The sequence below is a fragment of the Eschrichtius robustus genome, chromosome 4 (genome assembly GCF_028021215.1).
Source record: "Eschrichtius robustus isolate mEscRob2 chromosome 4, mEscRob2.pri, whole genome shotgun sequence".
Classification (NCBI taxonomy): domain Eukaryota; kingdom Metazoa; phylum Chordata; class Mammalia; order Artiodactyla; family Eschrichtiidae; genus Eschrichtius; species Eschrichtius robustus.
Genome location: NC_090827.1, coordinates 28399684 through 28414586, shown reverse-complemented (window position 1 = coordinate 28414586; position 14903 = coordinate 28399684). Strand labels below are relative to the sequence as shown.

The 14903-nt window shown below is 36.6% G+C and overlaps 1 protein-coding gene across 5 annotated transcripts in view; it reads right to left on the bottom strand.

The window, feature by feature from the left end:
• MTTP (microsomal triglyceride transfer protein) overlaps positions 1 to 14903 on the bottom strand; it is a 57360-nt gene that overhangs the window by 28013 nt on the left and 14444 nt on the right. For all 5 annotated transcript variants that reach the window (XM_068542486.1, XM_068542484.1, XM_068542482.1 and 2 more), the window contains 7 exons: positions 13499 to 13686; positions 11878 to 12021; positions 6171 to 6278; positions 4858 to 4974; positions 4442 to 4581; positions 2579 to 2729; positions 316 to 473 (listed from right to left, as the gene is read on the bottom strand). In XM_068542486.1, coding sequence (XP_068398587.1) covers positions 316 to 473; positions 2579 to 2729; positions 4442 to 4581; positions 4858 to 4974; positions 6171 to 6278; positions 11878 to 12021; positions 13499 to 13686 — 1006 coding nt within the window. The remainder of the gene's footprint in view (positions 1 to 315; positions 474 to 2578; positions 2730 to 4441; positions 4582 to 4857; positions 4975 to 6170; positions 6279 to 11877; positions 12022 to 13498; positions 13687 to 14903) is intronic.

Sequence of the window (14903 nt, the reverse complement as noted above, 5' to 3'; positions counted from 1 at the left end):
GCACAGGCACCGTGGTGTCACAATGAAGCCCTGCCCCCCCCATCTATGTACCAATCCAGACCTGATGTAAACTCATGAATACTCAAAAAACAATGTTCACTCTGAGTCACTACTGAAAACTTGTTATTGCATGTCTGGTCAATTAACCACTGCATTACCGCACTGAGGTATAACTGTTCAATGAAAACGCAAAACAACAAAACAACTGATTGGAAGGTGAGGCAGTTGGTTAAAAAGGGATCTTACTTGCTTAATAAACAATAACCCAGTAATGCTTTCCCACAGACAACCCCACACAATGTTCAGGGCACTTACAGTACTTCCTTGTTTTCAGCCTTTAGGATTTGGAGGATCTCTTCTTTCTTTGCAGTCCTGAGGCGCTTGATGAAGGTCAGGAAGCTTCTGACAGCCTCAGCCTTGGAGAGGTTGTCAGGCTGCAGGTGTTTTCTGATGGACTGCCAGTGCTCTGAGAGCTGCAAAACATGGCCGCAGGCCCATACCACATTCATAATTCTGAACATCCACATTTACAAAGGATGTTCTTTCCGGAAATAAACTTTCCTTTGTATCTGACAAGCCAAAGAAGCTTTTTGTGTCTTACCTCAATATATCTGATCGCCCCCTGTCCGTACCACACTCCTGTGGCTCTCAGAGGCTAACACAGAGGCCTGCTGACTCTGTGTACAATTCCCCTGTAGGAGGACTGTTTTTGTCTATTAGCACTTAGCTCAAAGGACCTCAGACTTCTGGGCATATGGGTCATTCCATGGTTACAACAAGGGAATTCTATCTGAGGCCAGACTTTGACTACCATAGTGAAATGATGCCAAAATTTCATTAACAACAGGATATTTTGGAGGGGAAAAAAATCAGAACTGCTCAAGAATTGTATCAGGTTTCTTACGTACTGGAACCTTACTGAAAACCAGTTTCTGTAATAATTTGAGCTCCCTATTCTCTTTATTTTACTGCTGTATGAAACGCAAACAATAGTAAATAGTTTGCAAACAATAGTAAAACATATTGCTGGGGTCTGAACTGTTCATTTCATATTTCCATGTTAAGTAGAGTATTATTTAGATAAAGGTAATTCTCACATACACCATTGTTATGCTGCTGTGGTTTTAAAAATAGTAAATAGTTCTAATTAATGACATCTTTTGGCTTAGAAATAAGCTAAAAACTTATTTTTCATAGTTTATTCTATTATTCGTAGAATAATGTCCATGCTGCCAGTTTTTAAATTACTCATTCCTTCCAATAAGCAACATATATATATTTTGCTCTTTTTCCAAGTCCCTTTTGGTTACCTAATCTTAAGAGGATATTCCAAAACAAAATTCCAGTTGTACTTAGCTAAAGATTTACTGGGTCATTTCTGAGGGCAGGGAGCATACCAATGCGAAGTCAGATTTTTTTTTTTTCTTTAAAGGGTTGCACTGGTGACATTATACTGAAGTTGGAAAACAAATTCCTCAAAGACATAAACCTTTCCCACAATAATGAAGAAATAGTTATGAAAAATCTTAGATGGCTCATAATGTTGGATAACTGTGTGGGGGAGAAATTAACAGCATAAGAAAAGATGATTGGTTTCATTAGTCACCTTTCTAAATAATTTCCATCTCATATGACATTAGAAAATTACACCAGAACATGAGATGATTTATGGAAGAAAAACAAAAGAAAAAACCAAGTGTGAGAACAATTATTTTTTGGTCTCATTTTGTTTTTCCCTTAATTCAATTTTGGTATATTTGAGAAACTAGCAAGGAATTAGTGCCTCACACTTTAAGCAAATTATGGTATTAGTCCTTGATGTGTCTACTTTTCTCAACATTAATAATAGCCAAGGGTAGAGCATCTTCTGGTAGCTACAAACAGAGCCTGAAGCCAAGGGTTTGCTCTCCTGACAAGAGGTGAAGTATTAGGAAATGCTGGAACCCAGTGTCATATCTGTGGCCATACATCACAACTGATTCATACAATAAATGAAATTTCTCTTTGTTGGATTAAAAATGTTACAAGATGATCTACACTTTGCCTTGGGGATGTGCTATCTCACTTCTGGCTGTAACTGTAGGGGAGGTTGGGGCATGGTAAATAAGTGTTCCCAATTTAGGCAAAGAGTTTGGGATCCTTTTTTAGTCCTCACAGCAATTCTCAGAACACTGAGGTCAGTAAAACATTTCACCTGTGGACATATTACTACCAAATGGCAGAACTTTCAGGATTCAGACCCCTGTCTGTGCTCTTGATGCCATGCTTCCCCTTAACTTCATGAGGCCCTTATCCCCACTGCATTCTAAGTGCTGCTTTGAGGAAGCTCTCCTTAAGTCATAAGATTTTTTATTTGAAATGAGTGGATGGTAATCACTGGTTAATTATTGTTGTATTATGCATCACCTTAGGTGCATATTATTAGGCTACTGCCAGTATAACTCAGTGGTGGCTGGTAGTTCTTTGTAAACTTTCTTTACAAATTAACTGAAGCTTCCATTGGAGACAAAAGGAAAACAGAACTTTAAGCCATGATTATTCCATGATCTGGCCACACAACGCAGTTGCTCACACTTACAGAAGGGCATCCTTTGCACTCGCTCTCAAAGACCTGGCCCACAATGGGAATGGCCGTGTATTTCGAATCAAGTGCTTTAATGATGGCTGCAACCTGTTTCCCAGGCATCAGTCTTGGGCCTGCTTCCGTTGTCTTCAGCTCTAATTTCTGCCTGCATAACCAAGGAAGAGAAATATCACATTAGCAGCATTCTTTTGAGTGAACAAGCTACTAATTGTCATTCTTTTGGCAAACAAGATATTAATTTATTCAAATTCTGTAAGGCCATGTCTTTCAAACTGTGCTATCTTCGGCAGTAACAGAAACCTCAAGATAATTATGAAATTTTTCTGGAGCAACAATTTTACTCAAAGATTTGAAAATTTAAGTCTGGAATTTAAAAACATTATGACAAGAGACTATAGGAAAGAAAATTTGCCTGGATATGTGATGTCACCTCTTTTGGATTTAGCCCAGCTCTCTGAAAATGATGTCTTCAGTACAACCACGTTTCACTTGTTAACTAAGACAATTAGGAAATCTTGTTTTCCAAAACTGGCCTCAATAATATTTTTATCTGATATGCTCTTTCAGAAGCTTGCCTCTCTCCCTTCAAGAGGTGGAATCTACATCCCTCCCCCTGAACATGGGCAGGACTCTGTGACTGCCCTGACTCACAGAGAACAGCAGAAGTTTCAATATGTGGCTTGTAAGGCTAAGTCATAACAGGGAATTCAGCTTTCATCTGGCATGCTAGCAGCACATACCTCGAGAGAACTGAGCTGCCATGTAAGAAGTCTGGCTACCCAAACCTGCCGTGTTGAGAGGCCACATGGAAATAAAGAGAGATGCATAAGGACCCTCAGTAGTGTGAGTCTCCCAGCCCAGACACCAGACACCAGACAGGTGAGGGAGCAGCCTTTGAAGCAGCTCTGGTCATGCCCAGCAGGACCAAGGCAAGTGCCAGGATTATGAGCGAGAATAATCAAGCGATTGCTGTTTTTTTATACCACTAAGTTTGGAGTGGTGTGTTATAGAGCAATGGAAACCTGATAAACCTAAGTAATTAAAAATATTAATTTTATATGAAAATATATGAAAACAATATGGATCTAGTACAAAGTAGAATGCAAGGTTCTAATCCAGAGGAGACTTCAATAAAATTTCAAGCATTTATGGTTTGAAGCATTTCTCCCAAGATTTTGCAACCATGTACCTCTGACATTAGGGCTACTTCAGAAGAAACATTTGAGAAACAGTGACGTAAGATAAAATTTACATTTAATGCTAGAGATGTTCTTCTGAGTTAAAATTTGAAAATAATACATACTCTTAGATTTGAAATTCTAGTTCTTTAGCCTGTGAGAACTATTCTGACCAGAGAAATTTTCTCCAATTGAAATAATAGGCTTGAATATGTAAGTACTATAAATCACATCAAAAATTCTGTCACATCATTTTACTATGGAACTTTTCTGTGCTTATTAACAACAATAACAAAAAATAATCCTGAGGCGAGAACACACAAATGCCACCATTTTTTAACTCTTAACATTAAAAACATTTGACAGAGAAATTAGAAAATATATGAGAATGAATCAAGTAGTTTGCCTTTTCAAAATTTAAATTCTATTCAATAAACAATTTATTTTTAATGAAATTCTATTTTAAAACAGTAAGTATTTATTACATGCCATATATTATTGTAGATAATATGAAAAATAAAGATGAACAGACAATCACTGTTTTAAAGGAACTCAGTCAAAATAAGGAAGCACGACATATACATGTGCATGTATATATACACATATATATATTTTAAAACCAAGTATAATAATATATCAAAGAACAGTAAAGAAAACTTAAATTCTAACATTATCTTACTTCGATAATATTTTGCCTGCAATTGTTTGTAGAAAATTCAGCTTCAAAGCATGTATCTCTTCTGCGAACACAGCTACAACAAAGCTGTCTTCTATCTTATAGGTAGTGACAGATGTGGCTTTCGAAGTGACACCCAAGACCTAAATAAATAAATATACGTGGTTGTAACAAGTAATTAGCTTTTTATCTTTGAATCAAGCCAAATAGTGAATTATCTTTTAATCTTCACAAGAACTTCCCCCTCACCCAAACCTACAATATATTAAGATAAACCTATTTATATAAAACTAATACCCTAAACTAAAAATTATAAGTGTTCCCAAATTATATTGTTACCTTATTCACCTATTATTTTTAAATAATCTCTACAAAAGGTAATTACTTGGTTGCCTCAAAGAAAGTGATAGCAAGCATACCGGATTTAGGGTTGTAAATCCAGACCTCTCTGTTTTGCATGAATCCAAGGCCTTAATTTTGATCACCTTGTCCTGATGAGCCTGGTAGGTCACTTTACAATCTCCAGAGATATCTACCTAAAAAGAAAAGCAAAAATACAATGTTTGGCATTCTCACATGGACCATTTGAATTCCAGTGGGAAGTGGCTTGAAAATTGGGGTTCTAATATGTCATGGGGGACTGCCTTTCTGCCCAGGCTGACAAGCTAAGAAGGCAGAAGAATTCAGTGTTTCCTGCAGCATGTGGATTCTTTTCCATTCCCTTTGTTTGAGTCTTATGAGTGCCTTCATATTGCCCCAGGAATAATAAAGGATTTCCTACTTCTCTCTAATGTCTAATAGGAATTGGACAAATGGCCCGGTCATAATCAAAACCTCTCGTAAATGGGTAATTATGTGGCAAGGGGAATTGACTTTTAATGCTGTATGTAGGCTGTGTGTGCGTGTGCGCGTGCGTGCGTGCACATGCTTTGATGAGTATGATTCAAAATCCTTAAAAACCTGTGGGATTAATTCAACTCATTACAAGTCACATCAACAATTTGAATGTAGGCAAATGTATCTCAATACAGACTCAGTTTAGTGTCTCTGAGTCTTCCCTCTGGCCTCTACAAGCACCACCCCCAGTCTTCATTCTAGAAAGCTAACCAGCATTCCCTTGGCCCAGCCTTGCCATCAGATTTTCTCACCCACTGATGGACTGGCTGAATTCAGACAAGAAAAGTTGGACTCAGCTTTGCTTTTGACTCCAGGTATGGTACTGAAGGAGTCACTAAACTTCCCTAGTTCAACCTCGGTTTCTTCGTCTATAAAATGAAGAGGGTTTGTATAGACCAGTGGTTCCTCAAACTGACGATGCATCTACATTAGCTGAGAAACTGTTAAAATACAGATGCTAATCTACTTAATCAGAATCTCTGCAGTGAATCCAGGGAATCTATATTTTTAATAAGCTCCCCGTGGGATAATGATGCACAGGGATGCCACTGGAATATTCTCCAAGGTTTTTTGCATCTCTATCATTCAGTCATTCTATAGGTCTCCTTAGTATGACTGATTCTAATTCCTTCTACCTTGTATTCAAATACAAATTGGGGTAACCGGCAATTCGTTTCGTATGTAAATGAGATAACCACCCAAGTCACCTTTTCTAAGCATTACCACAGCAGTAACTTTTGTTACTGAATTTCTGCAGATAGAAACCCATATAAACAATTTTGGTAACTTTATTGACAAATACGTTTCTGGATCCTTAATAATACTAGTTAAGTACCTCATTGGTAGTTCCAGAGCTTAACTGCATCTGAAATAGACTAGCCAGGCCTCTCTTGAGATTTTCTATGGCTACTGGTTCATTTTGATATGAGTAGAACTCTTTGACCTAGGCAAAAAAAAAAAGGACAAACATAAATAGAGCAAAAATGCATCATTTACCAGATTTGGTTAAATAAATAGCAGGGAAGGTTAGATTCTCACCCCCTATCAATTCTGGGAGAAAGAGATTTGTTAGTCCAAAGCTGGGACTTCTTTTTTTGTGAAAAGAAGCTATTTACATTTCTAAGAAGCTAGACCGTCCAAATACGACATTTCAGGAGACTGTTAATGAAGGCTCTGAATATGATGAGCGTAACATAGGGAAGGAAAGAGAGCACCGATACGGGGTGGGATTTCTGTGAAAACAAGAAGGATTGCCCAAGGAAGAGAAATCAGGAACATTCTCTTCCAACATGTCAATGCATTCTCTACCTGTGATTCTGCTTGAAACAAAAACTAACCAAGGTTTAAAATAACATCAAAGAAATAGATTCTTGGAAGAGAATGGCAATCTCCATGCTTGAGACTCCTGAGGCAGCATAGCCTCTAAGGGCTATGATAAGGGCCCACATGTGACCAAAATGCCCATGGACAAAATTCCACAGGATTTATGTTCTGCCCTCCACAGCATTCATGTTGGCCTTGGATATAAGGAGACATACAAGGTTGGAAGACTTGAGGTTTAGGGTGCTAACCCCGCATGGCCTGCCCCACGTGCTGCTTTGAGTTTCTCTTTAGAAGGCGGGAAAGAGGTTGGAATGAGGAAGGTGACTGTGATTTGGCTGCACTAGTAAATAAATGGCTTATCTTAGCTTTGTTTCTTCCTCGAGATTTATAGGCACAGAGGTAATAACGATGTCTCATACCATTTTGAACATTTAGCTCATGTTTAGGAAACAAGGATAAAAATACAAAGAATCTTCTGGAAAGCAGGCTGTCATTTTTTACTCTGTATTGACTCCAAACATGTCACATGATTTAGAAATGGAGAGGTTGGATATAGCTTCCCTGTAAAAATTCCCAAGGTCTATGATAATTATAGCTGGCATTTCTACCAGAAATATCCTGAATGCCTTCTTATTTCTCTTTAAAACCAACCATGACTTCTCAAGTAAAACTGAAAGCTCAGTCATTATGCAATAAATTCAATTAATACCAATCTGAACAATTTAGTGTACATGAAAACTCCCTCATCCCTTAGAAGAAGAAAATACTTTACCTGAATTATCCTAACAAGTGCCTCAAGTTTTCTATTTTTATTTTCTACATATACTCTGCCTAGTGATAGATTTATTAGGTACTTTATCTGGCAATCAATTTTAGTCATTACAGTGGATGAACCTATAAATGTTGGAATTGTGTTTGTCCAGCTTAAAAAGGAACTGGAATAGTGATCTCAGTGTCTGAAAATCCATGGCATCATATTCTCAAACAAATCACTGACAATTTCTCAGAACCAAGGCTGAGTTTCTGATGTTCTATTTTGTAAACTAGGTCTTCTTTCCTTTTAGGAATTATAGTGTAACTTTCTTTTCAAATATTTGGGAGTATGGAATCTGCAAATATCAGGACTAATAGAGCTTTATAACTGGATCGCTTGAGCCCATACACAGTCAGAAGGGCTTACTGGTAGCAATACACACATGCCTAAGGCCTGTGACTTTTTTGGTCTGAGCCTTAAATACTTCAGAAAGTGAGAGGAGCCATTAAGTGGGAAAAATGCTTACACTATCATCAGTATCCTCACTTTGCTTCCAAGCTACAAAATATGCCTGAACTATTTATAAAGTTTTACCTAAAATTTCAGGAAACCCAGGTCTCAGATTTAATCTTTAGACTATGCATAAGGTTAAATGCTCTCGTGTTACTCCTACTTCTTTTGATCTTGACTGCTAGATACCTAAGAAAATGGTATGCTGATTTTTTTCCTGGAAGGCTGAGCAACGTAAACTGTGAGACAGAAAAAATTTTTTTCATTCCTTCTATTAGCTTTTATTGTTTCCCTAGAACTAGGAAAGTGGACAAGTCTCTTTTTCCTTTGTCTGCCTGCTACATTTGGGGCCTAAATTCTCTTCCTTTAGTGCAGAGCAATGAGATCCAAAGTGAAGACAGCACTGGTATCCATATTAGCTAAATGTCAAAACTGTTAGAATCGAGTAGGGTTTTGATAATTAAGAAAATAATAAATAAAAAATCAGAACTTGGAAGTTTAATCCACACGGCTGACACAACCATAATCTTAAATTCATTATTTCACAACAGGAACTAAGTAAGTTTTATTATATTCAGGCCATAAAGCTGATTACTTCATTCAGTTCTGAAATGAGCTCTGAACATCCAAGAGCACAGGACTCTTATCTAAATTCACAGTCCCCAAAACTTCCAGAGACCGGCAGCATCGTAGACTAGTCACAAACTAAGACTTTAACCCAAGGAAACTAAACATGGTTGGGGGCGGGGGTTGTGGGGAAGGAGACTCAGTGCTCCTTCTGGGATAATTTTGAGGGCCAATCTCCCCTTGGAATCAGTAGGGATTATACATATTTCTTTTCCTTAGGAAAAAATTACTTCTATACATTCCCTTAATTTACACATTCGTTAAGAATAAGAGAAAGCAAATTTTCATTAACTGGTCAAAGAGCAAAAATAAACAAAAAGGATCACAGCAAACAGAGATTAGTCATTTTATCTGGTCTACTTAGCTGAAGCTATGTCTCCTTCATATGTATCTAAGACAGAGCATAGCTAAGAAATGATACATTGGAAAACAGACAAGTGAAGAAATATATAAAGAATTAGAAGGTTTTCAAGGTGCCACATTTCTTTGGGAGGTTCCGTGTGTGTACAGGAGCCACACTGCCAGATTCGGAGAGCAAATCAATGTCTAGGAACAACACAAAATAAGGGACAGACTTGGCAGCCACATGATTAATGTAATCAATACTGAGCAAAAAGCAGAAATAGAAGTCTGGTAATATTCTAGTTAATTGGATTAGCATCCAGTACTGTAACTTGAGGCATCTTTTGCATGTCAGTCTTAACCAGAAAACTGTCATATTTCCGACTTCATCTATGATTTGTAGATAAAACTAGAGTCATGCCCAAACATTTAAGTAGGGGAGATAAGTAGGCATGGAAAAAAATATGTGCAATAAATATGCATCTAAGTATTTCCATGAGATATCTTTTACAATGTAAATGTGGGAGCTTAAAACAGGGGGCTCCGGGAGGACAAAAATACATGCTGATGAGTATCTTTGAAATCACAGAAATTTCTTAAATTGAGCCTGGGATAGAAAATACTCTTTGAGAAAACAGCAGTACAGTCTTCCCTTTCACAATTTCTCTCATAGTAAAATGAAGTGATAGTTTAAGTAATGATCTTTCTGACAGTGATGTGGCTAAAAAGTCCAAGTGGCTTCTTAGTCTCCAGGGTCATGTTTTTTCCAACAAGTACTTTATTGTGTAATTGAAAGATACCACAATGTACTTTGACCTGTAGCTACAGTAAATCATCACAAGTAATAGCTCCTGTAGAAATGGCACGTTGGAGTCACTGAAATAATGATGTGGCAGCTCCATCCCAGCCTTTGAACAGGGAGGGCACGGAGTCCTTTTGTATGTGTAACGAAAGACTTTGTACTCAACCGCTACCCAAGGGGCTATAAGATGATTGGTTTGTCGTTAAGATTATAAATGCAATTAATATTTTCTAAATCAAGCATCTTGCCACACTGGAAGGCCAGAGATGAAAATAACAGTATTTCATGTTGTTAATAAAGTTGTGCCATATGAAAATCAAGTCAGTTATAGATACAGTGAAGAATAAAAAGAAGACTACAAGGCAACCAGAGAGACTTTTTTTTTCCGCCAAATACATTCCAGCTCGAAAAGACAGTAAAATATAGAGGTTTCCGGCACAGACCCTCTGTTTTAAATACCAGCTCCACCACTTGCCAGTTGTGTGACCTTAGGCAAGTTTCTTTACTTCTCTTAACTTTGGTTTCCTCATCTATTACAAGAGGACGAAAAAGCAGCACCTGCTTCCTAGGGCTGTCATGAGGAAAAAGAGAGAATTCATGTAATGCCTTCAGTCAGTGCAGGCATTAAGCACTAAGTATGTTTTAGCTATTATTAAGCAAACAATAGGCACAGACTTCCTCACAGTCTGACTCATTTTAGCCCCATATAACCTTATTTGTTCATTCCTTTAATTTACAAACATTTACTGAGTTCCCACTATGAACGAGGTGCTGAATATACAAGATAAAGACACAACTGCCACCCAAGAGAAGCTTACTCTGAATGTGGATGGCAGACAAGTAAAGAGAGAATTACAACACACTGATAAATGCTTGGATAGAAATAAGCTCAGGGGAGTATGGGGTTTGGGAAAGGCTTTCAGAACACCAAGTTGGTCAGTGCAAGGCTTGGTTCTGGGTGCTTTGGGGAGGAAGGGAGTAAAAGGGCTGGAATATAAAGAGGAACAGCAATTTTCTCCACCAAAACCCATAATCTAGCAATGAACACAAATGACCAAAAGGAAAGTAATGAGGGGCATGAGTGAGCTATAAAGTGCTAAGAGGGTTCTGAAGAGGGATGGTTATTTCTAGCTGGCTAGAAGGGTGTGAAATTTATAAAAGAAAGGGCCTGCAAGCAAAGCCTGAAGCATGGTAAGTATTCTAACAAGTGGAGAAGGAAGAGAAGGATTCTTGAAATGGTGATTCATGTTTGGTTATAGGAGAGTGATGATATAATAATCCTTCTTGTGAGTCCCTTTTTAGTACTTTATTAAAAATGAGCATCATGAATAGCAAAATATTTCATGTCTGAAATATATATTTTAAAGTATTTGTTTTCACTTTTAGTTTGAATCTAGAAATTTTGGATCTAAAGAAATTTTAGAGATTTGTAGTTTTAACTATAATGATCCCTTTCTGTTTTTCTACTTTAGTTCCTAAAAGTAAGCTTTCATCTTATACTAATGTTTTTATACATGTCAGTATAACATCTATACTTTTCATAAACCCACATATGTAATGCTTGATAATTCACAGATCAAAATTGCTTTTCAATTCCAAACATACTAAGACCATTTTAATAGACTAGACTCAAACCGTAAGAGATGCACAGTTACAGAATTTTCAAAGCAAACTTCCAATGTATATTATAGTGTTCATTCATTACTTTAACATATAAAATGCTTTTCAGTTGTAGCTATAAAATAATCTAAATGCTTTTCTAAAGAATCAACTCTATCTTAGAAATGCCATACCCCTTCAAAAGCTTCAATTTTGTACTTAATCCAGTTATTGATTTCTTACGACAAGTTAATATCACTTATCTAAGTTAGATCATTTCATTCTCATAATTTGTCTACTTTCCTGAATTTATCCAATCATCTCTGATGACCTATTGTGTTACAATATCTTTTGAATTCTTCCTAATTTAATAATGAATGTACTTTTAATTATAAAATATAAGTGAATCCAATGCCTTGATTTACTTCTGAAACATTTAATTTGCAACTTCTGTTTATTAGTTCTTGAAAAATTCCATTTTCCATAAAAGTAGCAACACCATGATCACCTAAAATAATATCTACTGAAGGAGAGAAAAATATGAAGTTGGAAAAAACAATGTGGAACTCCAAAAATCACTTTTACCTTTCCATGGACTAGGTGAAGGAGCACAGGTCTTTGCAGAGCTTCCAAGTTTTCCTTTCTTATGATTTGGGATGGCTTTTTTCCTTTGAAAATGCTCTTCTCTCCTCTCTGTTGATTCACATTTTCGACATTTACATCTTTTATCTGGAATCATGGAAAGAAACCTATTAGAAAAACTTCCTATGTCTGTTTCCATCAGAGTCTCCTAGAAAGTAAAATGGTAAAGCAATAAACGAGGTTGGTCATAATTTCTTCTGTCATTCTCAATTCATGATTCGTAGGACCTAACTATCAACTTTAAAAGAATGGAGAAGGTATTAAAAATTAGATTTTTGAATTAGGTAAAAATACTGACATCAAGGAAATCTGTGACTTCAGCTCTACTCAATACTCTGTAATGGCCTATATGGGAAAAATTTTTTTAAAAAAGAGTAGATATATATATATGTATAACTGATTCACTTTGCTGTACACCTGAAACTAATACAACATTTTAAATCAACTATACTCCAATAAAATTTTTTAAAAATTAAAAAAAATAAGAAATCTTTGACTTCAGGTCTACAATAATTGTGGCTAGAAGATAGCTCTTTTATGTCATTGTCACTCTCCATTTATTTTGAACTGCTGCTGTCTGCCTGCTCTCTTCACTTTCTGTACAATTTGTTTGAAAGGAATCCTGCCCACTGTACTTTATTTGTACATACAAAATTAAAATGAACAGTCTGATTACTGAACAAAGAGGTACAGAATGTTTTCTGCAAAATACTGTTCTACTGAGAAATGGCTTAGTGAGGTGGATGATAAAATTTTGATCCGACTTGGAAAACACACACAGCTATTAGAGACAACCAAAGAAGCAAAGATCACTTGATAAACGTATTGCAGTGACACCTCATTATAAAGTATATCAGTAACTACTTATCAGTGACAATGAAGCAAATCTTGGTCCTGTGTACCTGTTTCACACTGACATGTAGAAGGAGAACTTACTATACTGGAGAAACTATTGCCTTTAGGTCCTTGAAAAGCAAGTGTGTGCTCACCATATATTGAAACTGGAACAGGCCCCAGAGGCCATATAATTTGAACCTCTTTGTCAACACATAAATCTAAAGCATCATAACTGACCAAACACTGCCATTCAGGGGAGCACCTCGTTCTGTCCTCAAGAAGAATGCAGAATAGGTTTACTCCCTCATTGGTAATTTTACCTGTTGGATCAAGGAACTCAGAAAAATTGGAAGGTCACAATTTATCTCCTCCTTCAGTTAGAGTGGTCTCGATTGCTTTACACATAACATGGATTCTAGACTCCTTAGTTTCAGAACACTTCAAATGGATTCTAGTTTAATGTGCTTATTAATATGCATATAGAACTGGACATCATACTTCAGTTACTCACCCGTATACACCTTCGTTTGCCTGCATCAACAATTTGGAAAGATCAGATCACTTTTGGTTAGCAAAAACTTCAAAATTGTACCTCTACTTATTTTAGTGATGGATAACAAATTCAATGACTATATGACCAAGAGTACAAACAAGTGCTGTTGAATGGTACACTTCTCAAAGACTGCTGACATCTAATCTTTGCACCTCTCTGGTAGAAAATGCCCACCATAATCTGGATCAGTTGGTCGTCATCACCATCAGGACTCCTCCACAGTAAGACAACATCCACGTTGGATGAAATTCGGTAGCCCACGCTGTCTTGGAGGTTTCCTTTGCCCCGATCAAGAAAAACTTCAGTGGAGTATGTGAGTTTGTATAGTCGGTCATTATTTAATGAGAGACCAGTTGTGTGACCTGCATAAAGATAGTGACACAAGTCAAGTCTTAGTTGTAAGGCACCCATCAGGCCAGGGACTGTGCCATCTATCACAGTGGTACACAGTGGGAGCTTACGTTTGCTAATGGAAGTAAATTTTTGCTAAGTGAAACATGGTTCTACTTCTCCATCTGCTGAAATTATTGGCTTGAACAACAACAAAAACCACAACTAACAAAGAAATAAGCTTCCATTTCAGAAAACCTTAGTTTGTATTCTTAATCAGTAATCAGATTATCTAAATATTGCCCTGGTTGAACTAAATTTTTTAAAGAAATACCATTGTATTGCTTTAAATTATATGAATATGATTTCTTCCCTGCCCCCCACCCCAGCTTTACTGAGGTATAATGAATATGATTTCAAGTAGAGATTCAGCCAGAGATTGCTTTATAATTTAATAAAAAACATTTGTTATTAACATACCATTTAAATACAACAGATCAAAGCCAAAGTAATTTTAGTAGTTAGAAAGCAGTCCCTTACACTGGATATTTTGAGTATTTAAAGAATAACCCTCTAACGTAATTTATCCTATTAATTTAATTAGTAAACTTTTAGTATGAATGTACATTTCAAGGCTACAGATATGTAAATTTAAATTAGCTATTCCTGAATAAAACAATGTTTTCCTACATAAAATCCTAGCACAGGCTTTAACCTGGCAGGGACAATTTAATGTCAAATAATATACAAGTCAGTATTATGACAAAAAAAAATTGATATATGGAGGAGTTCACATACTCTCCAAGTCAGTTTATCTTAACCCAAAGAAATGTAAAAGAGTAGGATCAAGGCTTTCCCAGAGATGACTTGCAGTTTATGGTCATACAAAGTCTTTGTATGTTTTCTATCCATAGCTCTCAGGAGATAGTAAAAAAACGATTTCAGTATACATTTTTCCTCAGTGCTAATAGGGTAGCATTGCCTAGTTAACTATAATTGGGAACCATAACTTTTTTTCCCTCAGGACTTATGCACGTGGGAGAGGGACAGGAAAGGAGGTTGAGATGACTAGGACAGAAGTGAGGCAGCTGAGAAAGGAAGTGAAATTACTTGGAAAGCCAGAAATTAGAAAACCTCTGAAAAGTCTTTACTATTTACTGTCTCTATCATCTACTATGGCGCCTACTGTCCAGAGGAAAAAAAGGTCAAATACATTGTCTCTAATAAACTGTTCTAAGTGTTTTATACA